This window comes from Strigops habroptila, chromosome 7, assembly GCF_004027225.2.
Source record: "Strigops habroptila isolate Jane chromosome 7, bStrHab1.2.pri, whole genome shotgun sequence".
Taxonomy (NCBI): Eukaryota; Metazoa; Chordata; class Aves; order Psittaciformes; family Psittacidae; genus Strigops; species Strigops habroptila.
The window spans coordinates 12,627,626-12,652,369 of NC_044283.2; the positions used below are offsets into that span (position 1 = coordinate 12,627,626).

A 24,744-nucleotide genomic window follows, 5' to 3' on the forward strand; every position below is an offset into this window, starting at 1 on the left:
GGCTTAACAGGGATATTAAATGACTTCTCTGTTGTATAGCAGAAGTGGATCAATGGCTTTGTTTTTATGTTTTTATTTGAAAGATATCACCTGGTGGCTGCAGAGCGGGTTGATCCAGCTTCCTTCTGGAACCTGAACAAATCACTTGAGGAAGATCTTGCTTTCTGCTGCATCTGAAAGACAACATGGAAGGCGAGAGCATCTATGAAGCTGATTCTGGAGATGGACTTGGAGGTAAGGATGTCTAGCACTTACTTTTGTTTTCATCCCAGATGGCTGGTTACAGGGAGCCCTTATGACAATGGACCTTGGAAGCCACAAAAAGCAACTGTGATAAAATTGTCTACAGTTCATTGATTGTACTGTGTCACTTTACAAGCAGTGAATAAAAGTTTTTGAAAACAATTGTGTCTGGAGGGAGTGGCACATCTGGACATTGTGTGTTCTAAATGTCCCAAAGATGATAAATACTTAGAATAAAAGTTAAAGGCATGTAGCCTTTTCTCTCTTTCTTTGCTTCTGCTTTTTCTATCTCTTATGTGCACACACTATCTGTTTAGTTTGTATTTTTATTCTGGACTGGAGAAAATGGCATGAAATTGTACTGATTCTGTCTTCTGTACTAGTGATCTATGTGTAAATGGAGACTTTTCATTGACCTAAAATAAAGACTTCTTGTTCTTACTTAGCTACTAATTCTAAAGGTGTCCTTTGGCAACTTGGCTAGCGTCATTTATCATTTTCATGATGGGGTAAACAGCTTCTCGGAGAAGGTAATATTACATCTAGGGGGCTGCTGTTCTTTGTGTATAACACAGGATACCTTTGACAGAGTTTTTGGATAGATCTATCTGCTTTAAATTCCTGGCTTAACATAGCTGCTTCTGTGATTAACTAATGAAACACATTTATCTAGTTTGCCAAATACCTTGAAGCACCTAGGTCAACTCAGTTTTGAACTCAGAAGTCTAAATATTATTGGAAAGAATGAGGTTCTACATTAGAATGCTGTAATAACATAAAACTTGGTGTGCTGCACATCTGTTTGATGGCTTAGATACATTCCTGTGACTGGATTGTAACCAAGCAGATTGTTTTTTGTTTGAGTGTACTGTGCTTGTGCTAAGATGCCCCCTCTTATGTTTGAGACTTTTGTAATACTTTTCCTGGACCCTACCTGTATCAGCAGTTCTGTGTACTAGGAGGAATAGTTTCTGTGTCTTACCACTGAGTTTCCTTCTCATTAGAGAGTTGCTTCCAGACACTCATCAGTTGGGCTAACATGCAGATATGTAACCTTGAACCGTTTACTTCTTTTGTAAAAAGCAAACCTTGGTGGTTCAAGTTGCTTCTAAAATTCCTGATAATAATGTCTATGAAATAATTATTGTGTCATTAGAAATTTAGTGACAAGACCAATGTAAGTATTTATGCTTAAATAATGCCTTTCTGCTAAGTGAATGAAGGGTAATAGAGTAGTTCTCTTTGGCATTCTGAGCATTTGTGTTGCCCTTTCCCAGAGTTTTGGAAACAGCTGGAACCATCATTATGACTGTCACTGATGAGGTTACTTTTTCAATTTTTTTATGCTTTCTCAAGCACTGGTTTTGGCCTTATGTTGCATCCTTCAGTCACTGAATCTCTGCTGTGCTACTGCATCTTTGTCATTTCTTTCATGCCGCTTAGAGCATGGAAAAATTCTTTCAGAGCTGAGGTCAAAGACAATTTTGTATCCCAGCCCTCCTTGACTCTGACCTTGTTGTTGTAATAAGTTACAGTCCTTGATCTACATTTTTCTTATTTATATAGGCAAGAGTGAGTGTGTGTGGTTTAAGTACACAGAGTGGGTAACCATATTTCTGGCTTGTCTTGCTCTCTTTATTCTCTTTGAATTCTGACTTAAGATCATAAGCTCTTCAGAGCAAATTTACTATGTTTTGGGAAACAGTAGATTGTCATAGAACTTAAGTTGAATAGAATTATTGGTACAAGAACAAAATCTGATCTTGTATGTGATAGGGCCATACTTGCAGGAACATATTGGTATCCTCAGCATACGTATGTGTATGGTGGTTTTTTGGACAAAGTGTGCTTGCCTGAGTAATACTAACCACAGAGTACTGTTTTTCAGAAAGCAGGTGATGTTCTATCTGTGTGAATTGCTGGATTGCAGCTTCAGTAAAAAAAATCCCTTGCTTCCTCCCGTATAAATAAAACAAAGGTACATCAAAACAAACTCACCCAATATTCCCATTCGGAAAGTATGAGGAATGGACAACAGCTAGTATTCTGTTATGATAAGCCCATCAAGCATTCATGTCTGATGAGTGAGGGAAGTGTTGGAAATAACCATGTTTTAAAACCAAGGACAACTAAAACTTTGAAGATAGCTTTCTAAGGTTCTTAGATTCTCTTTGTCCTGCTTTTTCTATTTCTGCTCGAGATACCAAAATGACAAGTATATGCTGTTTATGCATCCAAACTAAGGAATTTTGCACTGTTTTATAGAATGTGAACTAAATAAAAATGTGACTTTAAATATCTTTTGGAAAATAAAGGACAACCTTTCTGAGGTAGGTACATAGTTCTCAGTAGTGTGTAACAAAGTCTGTATACATCCTATATGTTATATATACAGACATACCTTGAAATGTGCATATCAAGCACAAATGTTTAATTACAATTAGGCTGATCTGGTATCTAAGACAAAACAGAAATGTGCCCATTTTCAGCAACATGAGTAGAACATGTCAGGAAATTTACCAGTACAGTGAAATCACATTCAAAAAACCAGAATATGCTTTGTTAATTCAAGGTCTGTGGTCTCTAATGGAAAAGTTTCCTGGGACCATAAACTCCCTGTGAAACTGGGGAGTTTGAGGGTCAAAGACCATTAGAGTTTTGTGGCCATTTCTTGTCAGATAAAAAAAACCCAATGAAAATTTAACAAAATATGACTTCATAGTTCATTGTTTTATTAATAGAAAAATCAGGCCACTGTTTTCAGGAACCCAAAGTAAGGCTCTTCCCCTTGTTTTAATTGCAAAGAAGTATTTGGATTTTCATAGGTGTGAGTGGCTTATAGCACTCCTTAATGCCAGTAAAAGCCCAGGAATGATGCTTATAGAGACCAAGTAAATTAATTTGATACTGTGGGGTTATGTACTTAACTCAGACTTCTGCAGTTGAAAAATTAACCTTAATATTAGGAGCAGTTTAGGTATCTGTGCTGTAGGCATTGTATCTGGTCTTCCTGACTTGATGTTACTTCATAGCAGGTTTGAATCCCTCTTAAATGATGCACAAAAAGAACTTTTCTCCCAGCCTATAAAACCAAACTCAGCGAAGATCCTTATTATGCAGTTGAATAGAGTCTCCAGAGTACAAGCCACGCCAAACGTGATAGAGAAGAGACAGGACTGTAATTCTTCACTGAAGACCTATTATAGCTGACCTAGAACAGATAGGCACAATCTAGTTCAAAGCAAAGACTTCATAGCTTCAGTTGCTGTGAGAGATTTATGCTTTTCTCAGATGAGAGATTTCTATGGCGGTGACCTTAGCTGGCTGCCAAGTGCCCAGCAAGCTGCTCTCTCACCCCCCCTCCTCAGCAGGACGGGGAGGAAAATAAGATGAAAGAATCAGGTAAAAGAGACTTGAGACAGATTAATTTATTGCTAGTTAAAAAATATAGTAGATTAGCATGTGCTCTTCATGGGCTGCAGGTTCCTTCAGGGCATCTCCACCTGCTCTGGTGTGGGGTCCTGCAGGGGCTGCAGGTGGATATCTCCTCTACCATGGACCTCCATGGGCTTCAGGGGAACAGCCTGCCTCACCATAGGCTGCACCAAGGGCTGCATGGGAATCTCTGCTCTGGTGCCTGGAGCATCTCCTTCCCTCCTTCTGCACTGACGTTGATGTCTGCGGGACTGTTTCTCTCACATATTCTCGCTCCTCTCTTCCAGAAGCTGTTGCACAGCTTTTTTACCCTTGCTTATATATGTTATCACAGAGGTACCACCAGCATCACTCATGGGCTCAGCTTTGGCCAGTGGTGGGTCTGTCTTGGAGCTGGCTGGAAATGGCTCTGACCGACACAGGGGCAGCTCCTGTGGTCTCTTCTCACAGAGGCCACCACTGCAGCCTCTCATCCACCCCAAACCTTGCCACATACACGCAACACAGACTCTTACTGTTATTCCAGAGCAATATGCTGCTTCAAATGTATTCCTTATAGACCTGATGCAATTCTTAGAGGGTATTGTCATTAAGTGATTGTCTTTCTTATCAGTATCTTGGCTTTCCTGTGTCCCTAAAAGTAGTCACTGACTTGGACAATGTAGAGTTAGGTATACTTGGAGATGTTTCTTTAGAAACTTTTAATTCTTTTAATTGTGGGGTGATATGATTATTAAATAAACTGAAGATCAAGCTGTTATTGCTTCCATGACTTAATTTTTGTTTTGGCAAAGAGTCAGTATTGTATAGATATATATGCAGAATCTATACCAGAGCACACATTTTGCTTGTTCCCTGCACTGTATTTTAGTAAGAACCTGAAGATTTGCGTGGCCCAAAAGGTAATAAGGGGAAGAGATTGGGGAGGGGTTAAGCAATTTTTGTGGTTCTGTTGCATTGTTGACACTATGCCAGATCTGCTTTTGGCCTGGTGTTTCCACTTGTAGCTCTTGTTCAAGTCAAAAATCCTTCCTGCATGTTAGCAAGGCTGCGAGCCAGTTGCTATGGTATTCAGCTTTTTTCTTTCTCTACCCAATCGGCTTGCTTTTGTGATGATTCAGCCAGAATAAGAAATCAGTCACACGGGCTAGAGCTGTAATCAAAAGAGCAGCTGTTGTTGGCTGGAAAATCTATAGAGGTTGGGAGGACAGCAGAATTTGAATTTCAAGAAAATATTTATCACATTCTGTTTATGGTATATATTCTAATCTGTAACTAAATATTATAATAGTGGTAATGACAGTAGTCCTTTTTCAGGATGATGGTAAAAATTGAATCACTGGACTAATTTCTCTATGTTGTTTCATCACCCCAAAGGCATCAGTAATTTCCAACTAAAAAGTGATCAGGTATTTTTATTCTGTGGCCATTTTTGATTGTTTTTCGTTGTGTTACTAACTGGTAGTATGTTTGGGACAGGATATTATTTACTAGTAGAAGATTACCAGACTGTGTCACTTGTCTCCTCAATTTTAGTGTTGGTATTTGGCTAATCAGAAAATTCTGGAAGAGTGCTAGATAATGTAAAAGGATTTTAAAGTCATAATGGTGCTGATATGATCCAAGCTGCAATGATCCAAGGATAAAAGAAAGACAAGGTAGTTAGGAGTATATTCTGATAGATGAACTATCAAAAAAAGGAGGATGGACTTTTGTGAGTCTTCTGCAGGTTTTAAGCAGCTCATATCTACTTGAAGGCAATGTTGTTCTCCTACTCACCCTGTCTGCAGATGGATCAGCAGGACAAAAAGAGACTTCTTTTATACAGAATGATTTCTATCCAAAGCCATGGCTATACCAAAAATAAAACTTAAATGTCCATCTAGAAACCACTAGAAATGATGCTTGTAAAAGACAGTGTTACATACTAAAAGGCCATAAAAATCTAGACAGTGCAACTGATAACAGTAAGTATGTAAAAACACATAGTTGAATTTGGAAATAACTAGACAAAAAAAGTAAGGATTTCTTCTAGGAATGCTTTTTGTCTGTGTGCTCTGTACTATATACAGTGCACAATCCTTTTCCAGTGGATAGCAGGATCTCCTGAAGAAGCCTTTGCTTACGGCTCCCAGCAGTGTCATGACAGCTTCCGTTTTCTTTCCCAGAGCCTTCTGTGGTACCTCTTCTTTTTCTGTCTGCAGGTAATAATGTCCCACTGTGACCTAAAATGTTCATAGTGGATAATGGTATCTCTGCTCTCACTGAGTGTGAACAAAACCTCTTCCTAGTTATCAAGGGTTTGACTAAGAATAGTAACTAAATGATAAAGTTGAATCTTGAAGAGACTTTGAATGATATTGGTAGAGACCATGAACTTTTCCTCTGTAATAGCTCCATTTCAGTGTTTGAATTCCTCAGTGTCACTGAACATCCGGGTAAACCTCAGTGTGCTGTGTACATGCCACCCAAATAGTAAAGCAGTCAGCTGTGATGTTCAGGAAATGCAGGTTTCTAAGCATGTGGTAAATGACTTTGCAAGAGATCAGGAGGAAGATGTGCATCAACTCATCAGACAGAATGAAAAATCCATCTTCCAAGATAGAACACCACCCCCAAAAAAATAAACTAGAGCAAAAAAAGACTTGTCACAGCAAACTTAAGAGGAAGAGTAAAACTCTTCCTTGTTTCTAGTAAGTCTTAATTTAATGCACTGGGACTCCTGCATCCTAGTAAGTGGAACATGGAGTGCTCCCCATCGACTGTTTAGCTAAATGAGCTAAAATCATTTTAGGTCAGTTATTAATTTTTATTTATGCCAAACACATACTCATGGGACAATCTCCTGTGTTTTTCAGTGAAATGAAAAACCTAGAAAAATCTGGGTGGATCAAGAGATTTCTTTAAAGTTTATGGTTTTGAATGGCCGATCACGTGAAAGGGGGGGAGATTTTCTCAACCCCTAGTGTTTGATTTGTCTATCAACACATCAGGAAAGCCAAGACCTTTGTGCCCGACCAATCTGTCAGCATCCCATTATAGCGACCCTTCACTGAACAGTTCTGGATTGGATTGGACTGACTTGATCAGGGAAATGTGCCAACAGCATCGAGGGCACCCCTCAGCAGCTCTGCCCACTTTATCTGAATCTCTTACACGCTGCTGGCACCCACGAAGGACTAACACTGACAGTTTATGGAATAACACTCTTTATTAATATAAAATCGTGACAAATTAAGGTTCCTGATTGCTGGTGATAAGGACTGTCAGCAAAAACAAGCTTGAAGTGATACACAACCAGACTGTAATCACTAATAACAGCTAGTGTTAGTTATTTGGCATGCATAAGATAAAGTTCTTACCCAATAGGCGTTCCTATGTGGGAGAAGACGGGTTCAGCCCATCAGCTGATCCCAGCAGTTACTGTGGAGTCTTCCCTGCTTTCCGTTTCCTAATTTCACATATTTACGCAACTTGATTCAGGTCAGTAACTCCCCATAACCCTCCCACCAATGTACAGAGCGGTCAGTAAGTTTGCATGAGGCTACATCATTTCCATCGAAAGGACACCCTAGTCATGTTTTGCTGACACGTGAAGCCATATATTGGTGATGTCCATGTGCTGAACCAGGCTTGAAGGGTAGTCTTTCCTGATTAGAGATTCATTAGCTCTGTTTCTGAATCCGCCTACACAAAGGCAAAGCCTTCCCTCCCACTATCAGTTCCTTGTCAGTGTTTTTCGTCCTGACCTTGTAGGAGGCCTACAACACAGGTTTCAGCTTTTTAACTATGCCTGTGCAGCTTGAGTGACTCTAGTCATACTTTGTTACTGATGGGTGTAAAATCCTCTTGCTTTGCTTTTACAAACGCAAAACTAGTTTCCTTGTTGGGCAGCTGCTGTGTGGTTTATCAGTATATGGTGCCTTCAAGTTCCTGCTCCTGCGGGGAGTATAACAGAGCCTGGCCACGGGGCCTTCGCTCCGCTCCACCCTCCATTCAGTTTCTTTTGTCATATGCCAAGGTTGCAGGGTTGCCTGGGGAACAATTATAGGGTAGATTCCGTGAATGCCAACCACATCCCATCCTGGAAGCAGCAGCTGCATTTTACCCTAAGGTTTCCCTATATATGTTATAATATAACCTTGGGGGATTGGGAGAGGTAGTTTCTAATTTCTCCCATTTTCCCACAATAGCCAAATTTAATATATGTGACGTTTCACATTTGTTAGTTGCCACTGGCTGTCTGAGTACATAAAACCCATACATCCATACCTTTTAATGGCACAGTTCACTGATGTTTTATGTTCTGCTGTTTTCAGATGAGCTTTCTATTGTTAGATGAGCTTTCTATTGTTTATTAGTGTTCTTTAACTTATTTTAAAGAACTTCATACTAAGTTACAGATATATACAATTGACCAGCAATCATTATGGCATTATAGTCATTAGAGTATGGCAGATAGTTTTGCACTATGATAAATGTGACACATTTTATATTGATTTTTATCTTCATCTGGAAATAAATTTGTAAATACAGGAGGGAGAGCAAAGAATGAGAGTTGTTCTTCATGGACATAGCTTTTTGGTGGCTTGCATTCAAAATGTATAGAGGGCACTTATGAAAAGTAATGCTAATTTGTAATTATAGTGAATATTAAAAATAGTGTGGAAATCCTCCCAAAGGTGGTTATGAAATTGAAATGCTCATAAGCACATTGCTGGTATTTAGGTGACATTTAATGTCTTTGGTCTGTTTTTTCACTCGATGATGGGCATATAGTGAGTTTATTAAGGGATGATGGTTTGCAGTGTAAAAGTGGAAAACCTCAACAAATGGCTCCTAGTGAAATGATAGAAATATGACTTGTCAGAGTTCTCCTATCATTGTCTGCTGCAAATAAATGCTTAGATGAGGTCTTCCAGTGGTGGCATAGGTGATCTGCAGATAAATTAGTTTGTTCTTTATTCAAGCACCACAGTCATTGATCATCATTGAAAAAGTGTTGAACATCTAATATTCTTAAGCCAAGAAGTGGTCAAGAATATTCAAGTACGTATATATTTCTATGTGACTTCTCTCAGAAATTGCCCTTGGCTTCCATGTCTACTTGCCAGCCAGCTTGTAAGGCAAGTCATAAGTGATGGGTTTTCATTTAGCAGAGCTCTGCCTTTTTAAGGAAAGTGCAATATAAGGTATGGGAAGTGTATTTAAATTTGGTTATATAAAGAAAACTCTGTGCACTGTGCACATCTGTTGTTCAAAGACGTGGCTTGCTACATGTCACTATTTACCTTTCACATGCCGTATACACATACTGATAGCTCTTCAGTGCTTATACTGAATCTTTGCAAGCAGTGATATACACCATTTCCCTGCTAGTGTAAGTGTCACAGCTCCACTGCCTTTGTAAATCATGGTAGAGTTATGATGGTTTTCATACCCAGAGGACTTGCCCCATTTCCACCAAAAGAATACTGGCGGCTTGATTCAGATTTAGCATTTGTTGAAAGTACGACTTTTCATAGTGCAAATATAAGTAGAAAGAGAACTCTCTCATGAGTATGATGCATACAGATACACACCTGAGTAACTAACTTGAATGGATTGCTGCTGTCTGGACTAGGTTCATATAATGACAAATGCCTCCATAAAAAAACCTGCTTTGATACAGCAGTTCATCTTTCTGAATTTCAAAGCTCTGCAAATTAAAATATAAGCATGTGTAAATAAGCATTGAGATCACCCTGGCATACATAATAGATCTTTTTCCCCTATTCAGTACTTGCATGCATTTTCTTTCCAATATATCTTCTAGAAAAGAAAGGCTTTTGAAGAAAAGTGAAAGATACAAATTAAAATGGAGAATGTATTTCTACAGAGATCCATAAGGTTTTTCTCTTTGATGCTGTACAGACCTGGAGTGAGGTGTTGATGGTTTGGGCTGCTCTGCTTTGAATACCAATATTAATATAAAATGGGTTCCTTAACTTCCTCTCCTTATGTTCTGGTGACAGAAATACAGTTTATTTCTCTGAAACAGGGCATTTAATTTATATGCTTGTGTGATTTTATTTCCCTCCCCCCCTTACCACCCTTTTATTTTTCATTAGTAAGATCCTATCTTTAAAAGGGAAAGAGCACCTCTTCTCTAGATCCTATACACTGATTTTTCTGGGCTCCATTTTAAATTTTACTGACTGAAGCACTTAATGCTTCTAAAAACCCTGCTTCAACAAGCATTCTGTTGAACTGTTTTTGATGGAGGGTTAACAGTTTTATCTGAGTTAAATCCCTTTCACAGCTGTACAGTGGGTTTCACACTAAGGAGTTTTCAAAGTATGTAATTATTTCAATGACTTAGATCAGGACAGAACTCTCAGCACCTCCCTGGTAATTCTAAAAATAGTACCTTCTTCTTTGGGGTTAGGAGTATGAGAGAGGAAATTCTCTTGAGTCTCAGCAAATTACACTGGTGGAAGTGAATATAACAGCTAGAAAGATCTTGGCTGCAGCTTGTGACTTACGCTCTTGTAAGTATGGGAGTGCCCACTGAGGAAGTATTTGTCTATTACTGAAAGTGATTGGGAGAACAAGGTGCTTGCTTGCTTACAGGGTCAACAGTTTTTTTCCTGCTTGAAAAATTGTCCTTAGATGAGGAAAGTTTTCACCATTTTTTTTTTTTGTCTTGAATTTCTTTGTTTTTTAGGGAAAGCTATAAGGAAGCTTGTGCGCAAGGCGACTCTGGTGGCATCTAGAATCCTCAGATTTCCTTGACTGAATCCATCTGGGTTTAGCCCTAAGTATAGTAGACAAGCTGCACTGCTTGCACTGATAAATTATATCTTCCAAATGATAGACCAAGGTACAGTCATGTATACTAACCATTTTTGATCTCATTTGAACTCTTGATTCTGTTGCTTTTTGGATAGTTATGACAGTATTGTTTGTCCCCATTGTTGTGGACTATCTTTCTATCTTTTCATCACCATTCTCAAAAAAGAAAGAGACTTCTGGCCTGGCTCTGGCATTTGATGTTGCCAGCTCCTTATGAGTCTGCAGCTTGGTGGGAAACTTAGCCTCTCCTGAGATTTACAAACTTGCCTTCAAGTGGCAGGTAGACAGTGGGGCTGTTGGCAGCATAACTTTATTTGGGTTTTTTACCTGTGGAAAAGAAAAAAGTGAAAACCTAAAACAAAACTCCACTTCCTTTTTTGACATACATTTTGATTTTACTTTGCTCAGCAGTCATAAAATGAAATCAGAGACTATGGTCCAAAAAAGCATGAATTTTGATTATAACAGCTGTATCATCAAAAGAAAAAATAGATCAATAAAGTACTATTCTAAATGGTAGTTAATAATTAGGTTTCTTTATATCTTCATTTGTTAGCTAGCTGTTGGAATGAGCAAGCAATCTCAGTGCCAACTGGCCTGCTTTCTGAGGTCAGAACTTCTCTTTGCTTTTGTTTTAGATGGGAAAATCTTGTCTCCTACCTGTGTCTTCTCTGAACTATAGGGGAGATAACTTTAATAACACAGAATGTTACTAGTTTCAAGATGTTTTTGGAGTATTGGTGTTGGTTCACGTTTTAAAAGACTTTGGTATCCAACAGAATATATTGCTCTGTTTGGATCATCCATGACGTATAAAAATTAAGAATGATAAAGCATTTTTTTAAACTGTCTTATTTGAGCATGACATTGAATATGAATCCAGTTGCACAGAGGCTATTAAAATTTTGATTTTACATGGTTTTTTGATGTTGAGTTGGAAGACTTCGGAGCTGTCTTTTCTTTTGACCAAAGACTGGGGGGGAATGCTCCCTGCATGTGTCTTCTTGATTCCTTCGTGCTGCATGTTGTGCTGAGGCTGTTTGCTGCCTCCAGCTTCAAATGTTGAGGTTTATCCTTGTTTTGGTGTTGTGCCCAGATACAAAATCTTCCTGTGGCTTCTCTCTAGTGCACAAAATACTTGGGAGAGCATCTGGGGTCTGGAATGGATCATGGAATCACAGAGTGGTTTGGGTTGGAAGGGACCTTAAAGATCATCTAGTTCCAACCCCCCTGCCATGGGCAGGGACACCTTGCTCTAGACCGGGTTGCTCCAAGCCCTGTCCAACGTGGCCTTGAACACTGCCAGGGATGGGGCAGCCACAGCTTCTCTGGGCACCCTGTGCCAGCGCCTCAGCACCCTCACAGGGAAGAATTTCTTCCTAATACCTGATCTAAATCTACCCTCTTTCAGATGATTGCAAGGTCAGATTGACTGGCACATGTGGCTCCTGGCATGTTTGGGTCTTGCTAAGGGAGATTCTATACCAACTATATTCTAAATCATCAGCTGACCACAATAAAGCAGTCTGTAGATCATGTGCCATTTGCGAGTTTCATATGGCTTTGAAGTTGCTACCTAACATCTGTTTTCTGTTGTCTGGCAAAAGAATATTAGATTTAAAGAATGAATGCTGCTGGTGTTCAGCCTTGTAGAGCTGGTTCTCCTCTTGAATATAATTCTTTTAAAATATATGTACTTTCTGAGAGGTTAATGAAAGGTTCCCATAATTCTCCTGTTTAATTAGTACAATACAGCAAATAATTGAAGAGTATGTCTATCTTTTCAATTGACAGCAGTGGGTCACACTTTTGGCACACAGATAATTGTTAATTTTCTGTGTGTATCATTAGTGGAACAGGAAGATGAGTGCATTTTTGCTGGGTTGTGATAGCGTCTATGATGACGTTCAGCTGGCCTGTAATGGCCTGTGTCAAGTGCTTCCCCTCCTTGTTCCCCACCAGTGTTTTGTGATAAGTCTTTATTGCATATCTATCTATTCAGCATTTGGGTGAGGTAAATTTGTTTTCTCTGTTCTAGAAAATTCTGATGTTATTTAGTGGTGGGTTTACATTATAAGGTATCATGCTCCTCTCCTTATTTACAATCTTTAGGGAAATTCTGACTGCCAGCAAAATAATTTCTGAACAGAAAAAGCCCTCAGGTTCCTGCTACAAGAGGTAAAGTGGACACCACATTGGAACTATTTGGGAGCTGGCAAAGAAAATTAAAGCTAACCATATGTTTTGGTGTAAGGCTCTGGAGTTCAGTGCCTGCTGTGGCAGTACTGGATGTGGACTGGCTATTCTCCGGCTGCTGAGAAAGGATTGAAGAGAGGATGGCTCAGGCTCTCCTTAACCACACGTTGCAGCAAGGCTAAAGCTGTTGTGGCATGACAGATTTCTGTTAGTATAGATAGTACTGTAACAATAGTGAAATGCTGAAGATATAGTTTTAAAGTCCAGCTAATAAATGAAAGGGGTTTAATAGTCACTAGTTACAGAATTTAGAAACACCTGAGACCCAGGGACATTTTAAATGTTAAATGAAAAACATGCTTGATGAAATTAAGTACTCAAAAGTCAGGAAAATTTGGAAATTTGCTCATGTTTTTTGTGGGCTGCTTTTGTATTCAGCTGTAAAATCACAAGCTAATTTTACTTTAGCTTAGTAGTCACTCGATGAGTCAATTAAACATATAGGAAGGCATCTTGAAAAATAGTCATGGCAAATGTTTTTGAGAGCTTGACCCAAAAGGTTTCCCTTTATTTGAAAGGTCTTTGTATATAACTAAGCATATTTAAGAAAATTCAAGATGCTCAGGATAGATAGTATCTTGAGTTAGAGCATGATGATATACAGATCATCTTACTAGCTCCAACTCTTCAGCACACGGGGATAAGGATGAGTATCATCAGAAGCAAGTAGGAGAGGATGCAGATTTGATATGTTCAGTGGGAGAAATCTCTTCAGTTGGTTTGGGAGAAGACTGGTTGTGCTAATGCAATAAGGACACACTAAGAGCGATCTTACAGCGTAAGGAAAGAAAAGTTAATTTGGATTTTCAGCTTTTAAAATGGATTCTGTGGAGATAAAGCAGTTACTAATATAGTCATGGTTTTAATATAGAAGGTAACTCTCATCCATTTAAAGAGCAATCCAGATAGTCAGGGGTCTCTGCAAGCAATGGGCCTTTAATATAGAAGGTAACTGATCCATTGAAAGAACAATCCATATAGTCAGAGGTCTCTGCAAGCAATGGGCCTAATGGATTTGCTACATTGATGAAATGGTGCTGAGTGGGAAACATGGCGGGAGATAAGGCAGAAAGCCAGGAATAAGCAGATCTCTAAATCTCATTGACATTAATGGCAAGAGCATGAGTTTGGCACAATGGAGGGTTTCCAGAGGAGGCTTCAGTTCCTCACACCAGTGGACAGGGACAGGACTGTCGTTACTCTGCCCTGTTCTGTACAAGAAGTGAGTATAATAGTGTTGCGTGGTGTTTGCTTTTGTAGTGGTTCATTTTATGTCACTGCATTCTCATCTAAAAACATAGCAAACGTGGTTAGCAGCTAAAGCGATGGTTCTTCAGCAGCAGCAGCAGCATACTGATAGGAACTTTTATGTACGTTCAGCACCATAACATCACTGAACATCGCTGAACACTTGCTCGCTGTGCTGCTATTTAATGCTGCTCTAGCTGCTTCTGACAAGTTGATGTACTGGCACATCAGGATCCAGTATTTGTCCATCATAGGGAGACAGGATGATTGGTAACCGTGTTCCCTTGCAGAGAGGTGGTTATAAACACACTACAGGAGGAGATCACCCCTTAGCCTTCTCTTCCTGCTCTTCCAAAAGGTATTTTCACTTTCCTGGACTATAGAGATGGTGCTAACTCGAGCAGTCTCATATTGCCTTATCAAAGATTCCAAAAACCTGATGTGCTGTCACGTGTCTTTGATGATGCTCTGCTATGGGTTTTGATTTTGAAATGTACAAGTTTAATAAGTAATGAACTTATATTTCCATCAACTTACACACCTCTGCACTGTTCCTTTGTTATAAAAGTTAAAAGTGAAATAATTGGAATTTCCTTGGGAAAGTAGATAATTCTGACCTTTGAAGAACACAGAGAAAAGCTTATATCTAATAGTATTAGTTATTTTATTTCAGTATTTTCTTCTTTTCTGTTTGGCTTTTACTCCTTCACCCATTTGTGTAATGAAGCTATTGGTGAGTTTACATTGCAGCAGCAATTAAAAAGGATTAGTTTAAATATTAGCTGAAAAAAGAATCTGCCGCTTGAGTTGATGGGAGAAGTCACAATTAAAGAGTTAATATAATGACTAGGTAGCACATTTGCTCTTCAATGTGCTAAATACCATGTGAGCAAAAATTGCAAACTGGCAATCACTTTCAATAGCTAATGTTGTACCCTTACCTTAGTATATTTAGAAATCAGTTAAGCTGATATCTGTCTCCAGAAGTTGTGTAGAGTCTTTTCACTTTCTTGTGTAGCACGTAGTATGGACATATTCTACCTCAGACTAAAATCTGAAAAAGTAAGCAGCTGATGCTATTTTATTCCATAATTATTTTTAAGTCCTTTTGTAATTATACTTTGCAATTTTTTGTTACCCGCTTTTTGCCAGTATAATTTATATAGCTTTCTATAATAGTAGTTAATATATTGTTGCTTGCTTGTTCTGCAATGGGGGCATATTTCTTTTCTGATGAATACAATGATTCAGACTAAAGCACATGGTCAATAAACATGTCATACAGTAAATATAATGAAATAATCAAAGAGAAAAAGCAAAAACAGAACAAAAAATTCCCCAGAAGCCCTCCCTCAACCTAAAAAAGAGCAAACATCAGATCAATTTCCCTCCATTTCCTAAATAAAAACAGTGCAAACACAGAAAGTAGTGTATCCTTTTACAGGCTAAAAAAGGTCTGATTCTGGAAATGGGTGTTCAGTTGTCACTGAGCAGTACTTCCTAATGCTATCGAAATACTTTGCTAAACGGGATAAAACCCCAAACCCTAAAAGGCCTTAAGGGTTATTTGAAGGGAGATCTGCATTCTTTCTGTTACATTTAATTAGGGATTTAGAGTATGTTTACCCAGGTTTTACCCGTGAAACTTTGATAATTTTGAAAACAAGCATTCCATGTAGGAAAGGCAGTTATGTTTAAGTCATTTGGGGGGTGGTGTGGTGTGTGTATGTATGTGTTCTGCCCTATTGTTTCCTAGCATTTTCACTGAACCTACTACATAAATAAGTGACTATGTAAGCTCACAATATCTAGTTACAGTTTATGTTTAACATGTGTTTTAAATAATTTTATCATGCTGCTTCTGGTGTGGTAAAAGTAAAATTAGGATGTTGTTATACTACTCAGGAAAAACTAGGGGCCCTAGGGGCACTGCATTACAGATTCGTGAAGTTAATTCACATTGTTTCATATAGCAATTAATTACAAGTTAAGCATAAAACCTGTTAACAAAAACTTGCCTTTTAATTAAAAGTAACAGAAGGTTCAGGTTAAAGAGTGGCTCATTGTTTGCGAAGTCTTTGAGCCATAGGGTAGTCTGTGGGGTTAGTGGGGGTTTGGGGTTTGTTTGGTTTGGGTTTTTTCTTCTTTTTTTGGTTCACAAGGACCCTTATTTTTTGGTTAGTGTTAGCACAGTCCCATGGCAATAGCAGCTCCTGCCGAGTGCCAGCTGGGGCTCCTTGCAGCATCTCCTACTGGTTTATTTCTGATACAGCTTTGGCACCAGTGTTGGCTGAAACTACACTGTTCTTAGGACATTCTCATTGAAGTCAAGCTGTTATAACACCTGGTGTCAGCATGTGGAAGAAGAGAAAAAGAAAGCAAAAATCATAGGTGTGGAGAAATTAGAAGGCTGTCACTGCACTGAGCATTGTGTTTGCTTGCTGCTTTGTTTCTGCTGCAGTTGCAGCAGAAGGGAAGCTCAATGTGATTATCAGTGCTCTTGAGTACTACAAATCCTTATCTTTCTTTCTTATCTGTTGTTTAATTCTTAATCATTTGTAATAAAATATTCCACTACCTAGTTATGGAATAATACTTAGCTGATCTGGTTTCCCTACAGCCAACAACTAAGCTAATGCAAAACCTCCTCATATGCAGATGTTACAGTTGCATTACTCACTGAATTTTTTTAGTTGGTTGTTCCATTTTTTCCATTGTTCCTGTTGATACAACCAATAACATATTGGGTTTTAATCCAGCTTGTAGAAAACTATCTGATAAACAAATGTGTCATCTCAGAAAGTGAGCATAATTTTTAATCACTTGGGAAACTGCTGTGTTGTGAAAAGCTTTTATCAAAACTTTAATATGCACGGACCTCTTAAGGAAACGGATATAAGGCAGTGAAAGAAAAGGCTGCTGTGGAGGCTTAGTTTGATTAAAATGTTTTGGTAAAGAATCCTTAATTATTTTAAAGAAAGCCACTGTGGGGTCTTTTCTCCTGTGCTGATAACAAACTGGGAAGTTTTCATATTGCGTTCAGATGTGTGATGTGAAATGAATTAGTTATTAGCTATATCGCCTTGGGGCATATGAACTATAAATAGCTTTTCCAAGTCTATGGCTTTATTTTGCTCTGCACTGTATTGTCAAATTGCAGACCAGGGTAAAAGTGTCTCCCATCAGTTGCACTCTGAAGCAATGCTTATTATAGAGATTCGACTTTTCTAGACCAAGGTTAATTTTTATTGTACACAAGCAAATGGAGGACTCCTTGGTTCACCAACCCCTAATTTTTCAGAGTCCCAGGAAGAACAAAACACCTATTGTTTCTATCACCTGTGATTGTTGTCAACAACAGCAAGAAGGGGGAATCTAGGCTGAATTATTGCACAAGGTCTATAATGCTACTGTAAGGGTGGAAAAAGGCTTTTTAGTTAGGGCTGTGCAAAGCCACACATCAGGTGTATTGGCTTTATGGTTTGTATTGGCAAATACAAGTAAACTGAGGCTGTAAGTTAGTTTACAGCTTTGGACTTTAACAAGGAGTCTGATCATAAGCCCAGAAGACCATGATGTTTTCTGTGGTACCTGAACTCTGGCATGTTGTTCATCTAGAGTTTTGTTTCGTAAGAAGGGAAGCTGCTGTCCTTACTGTTAACACTTACCCTACCTTTACACTAACAAGCCCAATGTGCTGCCCAGGATAGCTCCAGACAGATTTCCTTCATTTGCAGTTACCAGAATTTGAGGGTGTTAAAATTGCCAGGAGCTTAGTTCTCTACCTGTCCAGTTCAAAATTCTTATAAATCCATGATAATACCTGATGTGTTACTCTTTCTCCATTTGAGACAAGACGTGCATTTCAGACACTTGAGGGAAGTGATCACCCTAAGGAATCCACATCTTCATGTTGATGTGTATAAAAGCTGTAGCTACTTTCTCAGTGTTGAAAATAACAGTTCGAGCAAGAACACTTATAACCGTGTTTTGACAATTTCCTTGGGTTTTTTTTAGGTCTTCCAGGACTATTTATGGTTGTGATAGATAGTGTACAGACTACAGCAGTGAAGGATGTTGTGGCAAACTCTGCGACTCAGCCAGGTCCCTGCCATGGCAGCCTGGCTGCTCATACCGTCCTTCAGGAGTTGTGAACATCTGGTGGAGAGTCTCTGTGTGTAAGGTGGTAGCAGCAGCCTTGCCTTTGCAGTTGGGTAGCAGCAACCTTCATGCAATGTAGAGTATGGCAAGGAGAGTTTGTGAGTCAGTTGTGCATGGAGGATGGGAGAGTGCAAGGAGACATCCCCAGAAGATCAGTTTCTGCCCTGTGGGCAAAGCCCTGGATAATATATTGCTTTTCAATCCTTTTCAGTGCAGACACAGTTAATGGATCTATTAGTAGTTTGCATCTTGGAGAATAGGAATGCCTGTTCTCAAGTACCACATGGCCTCTAGAGGTTTCTAAAAAAAACTTGATTCTGCTTCTATTTTGAAACACAAGATCCCTGAGTACATAAGTATGCAATCAGAAGTGCCTTGGCTTAAAAGCCATCCAGTTCTGACTTAATTCTGGTTGAGGTGGACTCAAACTTTGAATCTGTGGAGAATCCTGAGCTGTAGATGTGTTCAGATTCTTAGTGAATTCCATGAGCTTGTGTGAGCTCTCCGTGTGGAGCTGCCTTGTGAGTGTTCACCTTGTTCAGTAGTGCGGGGGTGGGGAGGAAATGGCAGGAGGAGGAGAAACCCTTTTCTGTGGACTAACCATGTTGAGGCAACTTGGGAATTGAAAGACTTTGGTTTCAGGCTTGGCCCAGGGGAGTTTGAAGGCACTGGTTCCAATTTCCCTTTCTAGCAGGTGAGAGGCAAAATTGGATTGGGACCTTTGACATCCCTGCCATCAACTGAGCCACCACCCTGCGTTGTGATGGACAATCCGCCAATGGGATGTGTGATCTTGTCACAGCAGGCTCTGAGTGTATCTTGTAGCAAATGCTACCCCAGCCTTTCAACACCGATTGCACTGACATTCACCCTGCTGCATGTCCCTGGCCTCACTGGAGTGTGGCACTTCGTGGCATCACAATATTTCTTTCCATATCAGTTTCTTGAGGTTCAAATTGCTACCAGGCAGCCAGGACCCAAGAGCTGAGAGTCGAGGAGAGAATAACAGAGGTGAAGGCTGGCCCTTGAGTAATTAGCAGCAGTGTGGGGAGGTAAGCAAGTGTGCTCAGCTATGCCTCTTGTTACATCAATGAGCAAAACACTTGTTCTTTTGGTTGCATCAATAAAATGGCAGAAGGCAAAACACTTTATTGCTTTGTAGTGGCTGCAAATTTTCTAGTGGGGTGAAAAAATAGTAAGTACAGGTTTAAAATATATTAAATTTTTCATGTATTATCACATAGTTTAAGTTGCTTGAGTGATCTTGCATGCTGCCTTGGAGGGATGTATCATAGATACAATTATTATTATCCTTTTTGCCAAAATGACATTGACATTGGTGGAGGTTCTCATGCGAACTGAATAGCATAGCTCCTGTGAAGGGAAAGGACAGATTTGGTACCTTCTGTTTAAGTTGTCAAGGTTGACTGAATTCTCAGTTAATTTAAAATCCTGCTTTATGGCCTCTATTACACAGGTTTCTGCCCCCTCCTTGAAATCTCTCTCCTGGAGTGACAGAATGTAACCATAAATATTGTTGCTTTTTGTTCAATTTTTTTCTGCTTTGTTGTATGTGGTTTTGGTTTTGTTCCTTTTAAAGTAACAATCTGTGTTGCTTCACAGGCTTCTAGGGAGGTCTTTCTACTTCTTTTTGCTTATAATGTAAGTCTTTAGCACTGGGTGAAAAACCAGATGATTCAATTTTAAAATGCAGAGTCCTTATTTTCTGAGGCTGGCAAACTTTCCCTGTCATCCCTCGGCCAACTTCTATCCTGTCCACTGGTTCTCCTCCTCTGTGTCATGCTTGCTGACTTCTGCAGATTAATTTTTATGAGAGATACTATTAAAATGACTTTGGAGACTCATATAAATTCTCTCTGCAGCTTTCACTTGTTCTTTGTTGTTGTGAAGAATTTACTGCTATTTCTCCAATGCAGCCTTTATTCTCTACATCAGTGCTGACTCTTTCTGATTTGTGCATTAAGTATTTGCAACTTGATTTTTTAATGAAGAAAAACATTAAGATTTTTATGTAGACTTTAATCATGGGGAAGGGGAAGCAGAGAAATTGTGTCGATCTTGCTTTGTCATTCACACAGCTACTGAATCTTGGTGAAGTAAATTCAGCTGAACCCTGCCTGCCAGGAGCAACCCTGGTAGGTCCTGTGCTGTTGAGGTGCCTTTCCGAGATGTAGTTATTGTTCTTTGTTCCCTCTAAGTACAGGGGCAGCAGGTTTTGCTGCCTTTCCTTGGAAGGAAACTGCAAAATGAGGCTTTGCTGTTTGCCTGCCTCTTCACTTTGTTCCTACAAGAAGAGGAGAGTAGACAGAGTCACCCTTTGCACTTCTAGGTATCTGTCCTTGACTGCTAGAGCCTGGGCATATTTTGAGCATAAAATGAGGATTTTATACCAGAGGAAATAAGAAATGGGTGGTTGTGTTTGGTGCATGTTTCACCCTTTGAAATCAGCAGGAAAACAAGATTTGTTTGCAGTGCCCCAGTGTTTTGCCATAGATGACTAGAGCAGCAAATTCATGTAATTCAGGCTCTAAAGCTGATCAAAAGTGCAAGACTGGAAAGCGTAGCCCTGTGGTACTGGAAAAGAAGATGCAGGCTAATGGGAGGCCTGTGGGGGAGGTGTGAACAGCTTACTCAGTCCTGAACTCGTAAAAGCTTAACAGCTATGGTCTGCGAGATGATGGTTTTTACATTTAAGACAATAATGATGCAGTCCTTTCCATTTTTAAGAGTTGATGCCAATGATACAGTTCTCTGTATTTATATATTTGTATTGTGCAAAGCTGTGCCTACAGACCTAAGATGTCAGCCATCTATTTTGTTCCACAAAACAATATATTTTAATATCTAAAAGTCTTCCAGAGCCTACTCGTTATTTTAGTGTTTATTTCTCTTCTAGTGAAATCTCAGATGGTTTTTATTGTTGTGAATTAATTGATTCTGTTTTGTTGCAATTTTATTTTAAGGGACTAGGTCCTATGTTTGGGAGAGCTGATTTAGGGCCAAATTTGCCATGTGAGTTTTTATCACCGGAGAACCTTGTAATTTGTTTTTGGTTAACTTCTGAGCTGCCAAACTGAATCTCTGCTACTTTTGTAATGTAACTTGAAAGCACCGTAGTTTATTTAAGCTTTTTCCAACAATTATGATTGGTAGGTAGTGTGTGTATACGTATGAAGGTTAATTAAATCAAGAGGTGAAGTTTGTAGAACAGGGAATGCTTCATTAAGCCCTGTGTGAAGTAACATGAACAATCTGTTCACAATACCCCAAGTGCCATTCACTGAGACAGTGTAATTACAGCTTACACACAGTTTCATTAGTTTGTGTTTCTTCTACTGTGGTTGACATGTATGTTGTCTTCACTGAAACCCTGGAATAGAGGAGGGACTGCTCGCTGGTGGGCATCTGAGCATACTGACATTCAGCAAATCATTTTTCCTTTGGGTTTTCAAATGTCTTATCCCAGATGTAATTAAGCTTGTAATTCATCAACTGACACTTCTTTTTTTTTCCCCTCAAATTCCAGATCTAGCTGCAGACTTGTGAAATAGCTCTTCTTGTACACTTTTTTTTTTTCTTTTGCTTTAAACAGATGGGAAACAATAATTGTCTTTCCCCACTGCTACTAGTTCATGTTTTGTTTGGATTGTTTTTTCACTTCAAATTCATTCATGTTTAATTTCAAGGTGGGATATTATGACCCACCTAAAGATGCAATCTTTAAGAGACTTGTTAATGTGCATAATGTTTAGGCAACTATAAAATCTAGGTGGCTGTGAAGATACTGGGGCTTCAGTGGAAATTTGACTGTATAGATTCCCAAGAGTTTCTTTTAATAACAACAACTGCTACCGAGAACTGTGAATGCACTTAAATAGACTGAAGTGTTATCACCAGTCCAGGCAAATTTGCACCTCTTTTGGTATGCATTTAGGTGATTCCCAGAGAAGGACTGTTAAGGCTTCAGTTATGATCTCTGCAAGTCAGAGACTAGATGCATAAAAATCCTGGAGAGTCATATGAACATACTTAATATTATCCTTGTGATAAGTCCCATGGGCCTATTCAGGTGAGAGAAATTAAAGATGAGGAAGCACTTGAAGGCACAGGTCTGTAGACAGAAGAGCAATATTAATGAGGGTAATAAAGAGACTAGTGAGGAGGAATGAATGCTGAGCTTTATTGAAAATCTTATCACTACATTTTTTTTTCTCTTATATTAAACCCCCCCTGCATAAGTGTTCTTATGCAAAGTTGCTAGACTGGTGTAAGAGAATACAGCTGGGAACAGAGGTAGCAGTAAAACTGACCTTCCATTGTCCTTCTGATGCCCTCTTAGTATCTTTCAATATCTTTAAAAGGTTTATGTTTAGAACTACTACATTAAGAGAATATGTGTTACATCCAGGCTATGCAGTGTCCCAGCTCTGCTAAACAACAGTAGGTGCCAGAGCAGTAGTGGTGTTCTATCATCGGTTCTCTGGCTATAGCCTGAAAATACTGAAAAGCTTAAGGCCTGCTCCAGAACTGTTTTACCCTTTGTTACATATTGAACTTTTTGGTATCTAATAAAGTAATAGTAAAATATTTCACAGAAATTGCCTGCCTAAATTTTCTCATGCCACGAATGACAGTGTTTTGTTTTGAGATGATTTCCTAAGTTCATATCATGTTCTTACATTTTTCAATAGATTGCGTGTTTCTCCTGATTTTAATGAGTTCTAGAATTATATAATACATTTTAAGTAAGACCATTCCATGGGATAAGTTAGCAATAAAACGTGTGAAATTATACATGGACTTAAGTTAGCTCTCACTAGTATATAAATTATTGCCTAAGCCTAGGCTGATGTAACTTCAGAAACCATTGTCTGGCAAAACCACCCTAAATCATCTGACGGTGTTTCAGGAGTAGCATGTTTTGGGACGGAACTTCCAATCTTTGTGCACATAATGAAGAATTACAGGAAAGCAGGTGAGGGAATAAGGCAACTAAAACGTCATCGATTTGAACCATCTAAGTCCAGGAATGGGTGTCAGTTGTGCCATAAAGCACAGGCTGCATGGCAGGCAGGCTGAGGAGGAAAAACTAGCGTGACAGCTCTGGTTTTAGGCATCATGTTTTGTGAATTTATGCAATGGGATACTGCTGACTATTAGCTTTAGGATGACACATAGGAGCTTTTAAGATATATATATGTGTATTAATATTTGGTCTTTGAAGTGAAGGACTATATTGAATTGAGGCTGTCATTTATTTGGGTGAGTACAACATATTTTGTGACTAAGAGCAGTTAGTTCTGTCTGCTCAAAATAAAAAGCCTTCTGTTATTTATTCACTTCAGTGCCACAAGAGTGTACGATGCCTTATAGGTGATTAAAATGAACATGCCACCAGAATCTTATAGCTTAGACAGTGCACAGCAAGAGGTGGCAGAAAAAAAGGGCAGATAAGTACAGGAAGCATGAGGGTTACAGTGGCAAAAGCTCATGAAAAAGCTTTCATATACCAGTAAAAGCTTTCACTTATGCCTCACATATGTTTCCTCACTGCATGTTGCCTGTGTCTCTTGCTGGTTATTTGATTTTTTGTTTTGTTAACTTATTCTGCTCTAGACTTTGGTCCCGATAATGTTTCCCTTGAAGTTCCTGGAAGGAACTCCTAGTGATTTTAAACAGTGTTGGATCAATCTCAGTAAGCAAAGACTGTTGGGATGTGGTAATGAAGAAGCTGGCACTTCAAACTTCTTTTAAAAGGAAGTGTTTTATTAGAATGAATAATGAAGCACCCTTCGTTCTTGTTGTTCGTGTAGTAAGTGTAATATTATGTACAAAAATAATGCATGATTCATTTAACTCCCAAATACAAAGTGGAAAGGCTTGCTGGTTTTCCCCTGTTAGCATCCCACTTACCTCTAAGTGGGTATCATATGTCCAGAAAAATGTTTTCTGCAATGTTGAGGTGATTGTTGTGAGGATATGGAAAATTTTTGTTTTGTTTTTTTAATATATCTTTCTGTCCCAGTTAGTAAGTTTTGTCCTAATTAGTGCTAGCTGTGAATAAGTGCGTAACTGTGTACATCTCACTTAAATCCTATTGATCTCCTTGTCTCAGTGATCTTGTGTGGTAGATTCCTAAATGCTTAATGTAGAACATTATTAGCTTCAAGTATGACTTAACGAGGTTTTCCTTGTCCTTATATCATAAGAAAATTTCAAATTATTACATTTGCACAATTGTGGCTTTATCATGTCTTCATTGTTATGCCTCCAGTATTATGCCTCTTGCTTGCGTCCCATCTATTTGCTTTTATCGTTCTACTGTTTCTGCCATATCCTTTCCAGCAGTATTATAATTTCTTCTGAGTTTACATATGAAGGTTCTGTATTCTAAAGGGATCCCACCAGCTTGATGTGAATTTAGATTTTTATTAAAAGTCTTTTAGACTAATACGCTGTGCTTGGTGGAACACATTCTCCAAATGCAGAGGGCAAACAGGATCCATGTATGTCACATGCTGTAAAATGTGGAGAGAGGAGCAGACT

General features: G+C 38.9%; 1 protein-coding gene across 5 annotated transcripts in view; it reads left to right on the plus strand.

The window, feature by feature from the left end:
• PPP2R2C (protein phosphatase 2 regulatory subunit Bgamma) overlaps positions 1 to 24,744 on the plus strand; it is a 198,195-nt gene that overhangs the window by 96,043 nt on the left and 77,408 nt on the right. For 2 of the 5 annotated variants that reach the window (XM_030491966.1, XM_030491967.1), the window contains one exon: positions 10,385 to 10,540. The exons of 2 other annotated variants lie outside the window; for them this stretch is intronic. In XM_030491966.1, the coding sequence (XP_030347826.1) occupies positions 10,528 to 10,540 (13 nt within the window). In that variant the 5' untranslated portion in view covers positions 10,385 to 10,527. Of the gene's footprint in view, positions 1 to 83; positions 235 to 10,384; positions 10,541 to 24,744 lie in introns of all 5 variants that reach the window. One more of the 5 variants, XM_030491965.1, reaches the window with a different exon arrangement.